Below are 6,310 nucleotides of genomic sequence, written 5' to 3' on the forward strand. Positions count from 1 at the left end.
AGTATACTTTGCCTGCTTAGCTGCCTATCTGTGTTTTTCAATATCATTTGTTACTAGTCCACCTAATCTAACTCTCAAGGAAATGAGTCCTTTATGGGTCCTTGTCATTTTTCATCTTTTTCACATTTTTCATGCCCTATTGGTTCAATAGGTTGGTAACTGTCATTCTGAGGAAGAAAAAAATGTATTACAGGTCAAATTTTCACTCTAATTCCATGTAATAAAGCATTGTGTTCTCAGAGGATCTTATATTTTAAAAAAAGATCTGTCTTCAAAATTGGAAAATATTCTCTTCAAAGGCAACTACAAGGAGAAATAGCTCACCATGCCTTCATGGACATTTGATTCTCTTTGTCCATTTCACAGATCTGTTCAGGCTTTGGAATTTGGAATATTTCCCTATAATCCATGTCATCTTTTTTATAGGATAGGAAGCACTCGAGTCTTTCTGTGTTGTTTGTAGTACAACAGTCTGTAAACATGTGTTTCTCCACCATTCCTTGGTTGCTGCAAATATACTCCAGGAAGGTAGTCATCTATGGGAGAAAATGATGACTTAAAGGAGAAGTATATATGATTTACATTCCTAGCCACAGGAAAGTTAAGAAATAAAGTAAAGGCAGCTAAGCATATAATGTAAAACTCTGGATCCAATAGTTTCTGGGCCTGGCTCTTTTAAGTAGAAATCTTTTAAGTTTTTAAGTCTAAATGCACACATACTGGCTATTGACCAAATAGAATTTATCACTTTCCCCTTTCCTATGCAGTAACTTCATTTTTTGAGCAGTTGAGAGTTACTAAAATAAAAATATAATCCAGAATACCAAGGGCAAGATATTTTTCTCTTTTTTTATTAACATATAATAACTGTACAAAGGATGTTCTTTGTCATATTTCCATACAAAAGGCAATATACTTTTAATAAGAACTTTTCTTAAAAGTTCTTATTTTCTCTGCCTTAAAAAATCTGGCAATTTGCTTTCCTTACTTCGTAATCATTTTTAGCTTTATTTCCATGGGAATTTATATTAAGAATTGAAGTTTGAGACAATGTGTATTCATTACCAAATAGTCAATTTGTTTTCAAATACTTTTGGTGGCAGCAAATGTCTGAAGCTCAATGGCATGTGTTTTGAGATTTGGAGCATAAGGACAGAAAAGGTTATCTTTAGAAATGGAAATGAGTAGGATTCAGTATAAAAAGTAAGACTGGCCACTGGCAGAAGGACTTCATTTAAAATGTTTCCAGTCAGGCTGATGATTTCTCTATGTCTCTTCAGAGTCTAGCAAAAAACAAGTATGTATTAGCCCCAAGATGAAAATTTTAAATCCACAAATAAAGAAGAAAAATTATTCACTTATAGTTTAACTTATTTGACATGTCAGTAATGGATCCAAAAGATATGTATTGTAAGAGTATGTGTTTATCAAGAATTTCCCAAAAGAATACCTATTTTCATGAAATTTACTAATCACAGGAAAGAGTTTATAATGAAACAATCATAATTCCCATGATTTTCTATGACTGGGAAAGGAATCTATGAAATATTCACTTCTTTATGTTCTCTAATGAGCGTTTTAAAATTAGTTCTTAAATTACGAAGATTCATTATATAAAAATGTCAGATAATAGTATTCTAGTGACTCAGACAGAGCAATAACTGTGAAGTAACACATTGGGATTTACGGTTACCATTCATTCTCTTGAGTGTTTGCTCTTGGAATCTGGTCCCCTAAGAGTAAACTGATAAAATGTAAAATAATGTTATAAAACTACAAAGACTATATCTGAGGTATTACTCATTTACCCTCTGCCTAATTATTCAACCAGCCCCTTCAGAACAACATCTTTTGTTTATAATCTAGATTAGAAAAGGGAAAGAAAAACAAAAAACAGAAAACAGATGATCCACCTACCAATTGGTGAGCACATTCTAAAGGTGACTCGGGTGATTTAAGACTCTTGCACTGTTCTACAGTATCTAACAACTCTGTAACTATAGTTTGCACTTCTTCATAAGTCGATTTCTGAAGAAACTGAGCAACCATAATGCTAGTGCTGAAACATAGTATTTGCAAGTGTTAAAGATAGAATCAAACTCGTTTTTTCCATCATTTTTTCTTAGGTCACTGCTATGTCATTCCCCCCACCAAATGATGTATTTTCAAATTTCAAACAAAGGAACATTGATGATAAAACTCACATGTCTCTTAAGTTCTCCTTCAGATAATTCTGGCTCTTAATATTCTGCATGACTGAAATAAAAACAGTTTTGTTTGCTTCTGTGACCTGGATTCTTGAATACCACATATTGAAATCCTGACCCTCAAGGTGATGGCATTAGAAGGTAAGAATTTCTAATAGTTCAGAAGGGTGTAGCACTCATAGGTGGAATTAGTGCCTTTATAAAAGAGACCTAAGGGAGCTCATTCATCCTTTCCACTATATAAAAAACATATTAGACACGATTTATGGGCTACAAAGTAAGTTCATGCTGAATATAAGAGCCCTCACCAGAAACCACATTGGCTGACATCTTGACCTTGGACTTCCCAGCCTCCAACACTGTAAGAAATAAATTTCTGATGTTTATAATCTTCTCAGTTTATGGTATTTTGTTATAGCAATCCAAATGAACTAAGACATTTGCATAACATGAAACTTTCTAGATTGAAACCCCTCTTTAAATTCTGCAATCTATATATATTTGCTAAATCTATATTTAACATAATAAATACAAATTACTGGATATGTCTTTACTTGTATTTAAACTGTTTTCTGTGGATAATTTATTTATATTCAAAAATATGTGTAGCTGAAATCTATCATTGGTCTGCAAATAAGCTACATGTAGTTGTGTTGAAACTTCTGAATTAAATTTGATGATTTGGTTATTTAACTCTTTAATTAGCATACTCAAAAATAAAAGTAAACATTGGGAGCAAAATTACAAACATTAAGACTTTTCCAGGCTTAATTTGGATTTGTTCATCACCTCCATCTTCTTCATCACCCCTACTCACCCACAAGCCTGCGCATGCTCTCTATTGAAAACAGTGTCTTCCTTCTTATGCTAATAGCATCTACAGAGCTTTGCAGCTCTACTATCTGCTAAATAAGAAATCCGTTATTATTTGCTATACAGAATAAAAAGACAGCTATTCTGTGTTCAACTTCTATTCATAGAAATAGAACAACAATAACTTCTCTGCGTTTCTATTTCTCTATCTGCAAAATGTAAGTTTTACTGCATAGGGTTGCTGTTTTAAGATTGGATGAAAGCATCTATACGTGAAGTACTGAGCATGGTGCCTGGCATATCAAGGCACAGAATAATGGAGCTCATAATATTATTCCTGCTGTTGTTCACACTGTTGCCCTGTCTAACCTCATTTATCCAATTTCAAATACTGGTTTGAATGTAACATTCTCTTAACCTAAAATGGGAGTTAGGTTAAAGTGAGGTATTTCTCAATGAGTTGCCTCAATGTATTAGCTCTGTTTCTGTATTCATTCCACACAATGTAGCTAGCAATTATCAGCAACTATTGACAGTGATGATTGAGAAAGATAAGCCTTTTCATACACTTTAGTAGTTATTAGGTCTACTTACCCTGTCCTTTCATGTAGTATATATAGGTTGCAAATAGGAATTCCTACCTGCATGTAGTAAACTTGTCTGAAGAGTTTGACATTTAATGTAGCTAAAGAAAACAAGAAAAGATAAGAGTTTAATAGCCTTCATTATTTCAGATGAACTTTAATGGAAGGTGTTCTATGATTTGAGAGAAATGAAGAATTTACTCATATTCTTTTCAAGTAATTACTATTAACAATTAACTTTCCTGGTGAATATTTTTTTAAGGCCACTGTCACACTGATAAAAGTGAGGATATTCATGACAGTGAAGAAACATTGTGATGGATTGCATTCATTAATGAATACTGAATTTTAAACAAGTTGTGTCAGTCAACTTGTTTTTTCAAGATTGCAACATGGCAAGTCTTGTAATAATCAATAAGCATTTTTGGTAAATATTGGTCTACAATATCTCATTTCATAGAAATGCTTGTTGACATGTACAAAGTTCTCCAGAGGCAGAGGAGAAAGTAAACAAGTACTACCCCAGGTCAAAGAAATGGTAGGACTCAGGTGTCAATGCTGAGCACACTTTTCAAGTCCCTGTGGGAGTGGAGACATCAGGGTACATGCATTGAGGGCAACCCCAAGGGAGTGGGACGTAACTCACTGAGAGCTTACTGTGGACCTGGAGTTTCATATGACTTGACTTTCAGGTACACAACAATATTATTTCTTGAATGGGAAATTAAAACTCAGATTCTTATCATTTCCTCATGGACTCACAGATAAAAATTCAGGTTCATCTGACTTCAAAGCCCATACCACCTAAGGGGTAGTATTAATAATGTTCCAATAATTCTCAGCTATTTTCTGCTTTGGCTGTCATCCAGTTCATGGGAATGAGCAGAAAACAGGAAATTATTGACTAAATAACAAGTGTAAGACAACATGTAAAGGCCAAAATTTTGGAACTAGGGGGATCACTGGTTACTACTTTAACCATTTCTGGCCTGTTTTTTTTCATGTACCAAGGAGCAGCAGGGGGGTTGAACCAGAATCTCTGGTTGACAGTCCATTACCTGATTCTGCTATCCAAATGGTCCCATTTCTAGTTCCTAAATAACTATATATGTTGCAAGTGAGAGATTTATATTTATCTGAAAAACAACCCAAAAATCTGTTATCATTTAGATTTTGGACACTTTGGCTTATGGTTAAGAGTATGGATGTCTCTGTTTGATAAGAACCAAGGTCAACAAAGGGAAGATTATCTTTGATAGAGAACCAAGGTCAACAAAGGGAAGATTATCTTTGGCCAGTTTCCACCATACCTTTGGAGGTCCTCTAAAAAGTCTTAATACACAGAGTATCTTTTTTATTTGTTTTTGTTTTTCTGAGACAGATTCTCAATGTGTAGTTCAAGCTGGCCTCAAGCATACAATCCTCTTGCTTCACCTTTCTGAGTGCTAGGATTACGGACATGCACCACCATATCAAGCTCATCATCTCTTCTGACATGCATCCTCAGAGTTGTTCCCTTGAAATCTTACTCTAAGATTCCTGTAACTATCAGAAATGGGCTTGGTACACTATCCCCAGTCCTTTGGATGAATGCTACCAGACTGCCATCCACTCCCATCATTACTAACTGAGCTATGGTTGGTCTTAGAATTATTCACAGTATGGTACCTTGTACAGCCACTCACTATCAATCAGTTGGAGCTAACACTGGAAAAAAAAAAACTGTTGTATGTGTGCTAAATTTTCCTTTTTTAAAAAATGGCCAAAATTAACTCTTCAGGGGAATGCTCCTTTTAGAGATATTTGTAAGTACTAGTAAGAGATTCTTGAAAATATAAAAAGTATTAAGTCCTCCATAAGTGACTAGCAGTAGGATTTCAGACCAATTACCAGCAAGAGATTCTTGAAAACATATAATGATAGTAAGTCCTCCATTAGTAATTAACAGGAGGATTTCAGACCATATGAAAGACAAATAATGGAGATTACTTAAGCAAAGGAAAGGGGATGGGTTTTGTGATACCACTCAGTAGATTCCACAGAATTTGGTATTTAAAAGAGGAAACCTCTTCAGGCTGGTCTTCAAGATAAAAATGGAAGGTATCCAATTATGAGGCACAGTGATGGTTTTTAATAAATATGATTTGCATAGCAACCTAATTCTTGCACAGTTCTAGAAACAAGAGTTCTATGACCTTAGAAAGACCAGGAGTGGATTCCTGGATCCCACAAAGACCTGGGTGATGACTTTTTATATAAATGCAATCTGAGCATTCATTATTACACCATGAGGCTTACTGCATTTAGGAGCAGCTCTAATGTTATAGACTTCTTCCTATGTCAAGTCCAAGTATGTTCTACTCATTGACATGAGTTCTACATGAGTAATAGAAAATAAGTTTGACTTGCCCTCAGTCCATATCCTCTCTACTCCAGGAAAAATACGTCTTTTGAAGAAGTTGTTCTTCTCTGTCTTTTCTTCACATCACATTGGTTACCTGGTTTGTTTAGTGTGTTCTCTGGCATGGTAGTGGAGAAAGTTGGATGGCAGTTTCCTCTGTGACAGTAAAATCTACATGTTGGCAGTGGCTTCCATGATCTTGGGTTTCACGTCTGCTGTTCTTAGCAGAGTATTGAACACAAAGAGGAATCTAATATTAGGTATGAAATTGAATTTGCTAATTGTGCCCTCTTTCTCTTCCATTA

At 34.8% G+C, this 6,310-nt stretch overlaps 1 protein-coding gene across 7 annotated transcripts in view; it reads right to left on the minus strand.

Moving 5' to 3' along the window:
* LOC109678592 (alpha-fetoprotein-like) overlaps window positions 1-3,807 on the minus strand; it is a 41,619-nt gene extending 37,812 nt beyond the window's left edge. For 4 of the 7 annotated variants that reach the window (XM_074042016.1, XM_074042015.1, XM_074042013.1 and 1 more), the window contains exons 1-5: window positions 3,662-3,807; window positions 2,516-2,566; window positions 2,205-2,256; window positions 1,918-2,059; window positions 325-536 (exon numbers count right to left, since the gene is read on the minus strand). In XM_074042016.1, the coding sequence (XP_073898117.1) occupies window positions 325-536; window positions 1,918-2,059; window positions 2,205-2,256; window positions 2,516-2,566; window positions 3,662-3,746 (542 nt within the window). In that variant the 5' untranslated portion in view covers window positions 3,747-3,807. Of the gene's footprint in view, window positions 1-324; window positions 537-1,917; window positions 2,060-2,204; window positions 2,257-2,515; window positions 2,567-3,614 lie in introns of those variants that run through there. The other 3 variants (XM_074042014.1, XM_074042012.1, XM_074042017.1) reach the window with 3 other exon arrangements.
* Window positions 3,808-6,310: the final 2,503 nt, after the last annotated feature.

The sequence above is a fragment of the Castor canadensis genome, chromosome 9, assembly GCF_047511655.1.
Source record: "Castor canadensis chromosome 9, mCasCan1.hap1v2, whole genome shotgun sequence".
In the NCBI taxonomy this organism is placed as follows: domain Eukaryota; kingdom Metazoa; phylum Chordata; class Mammalia; order Rodentia; family Castoridae; genus Castor; species Castor canadensis.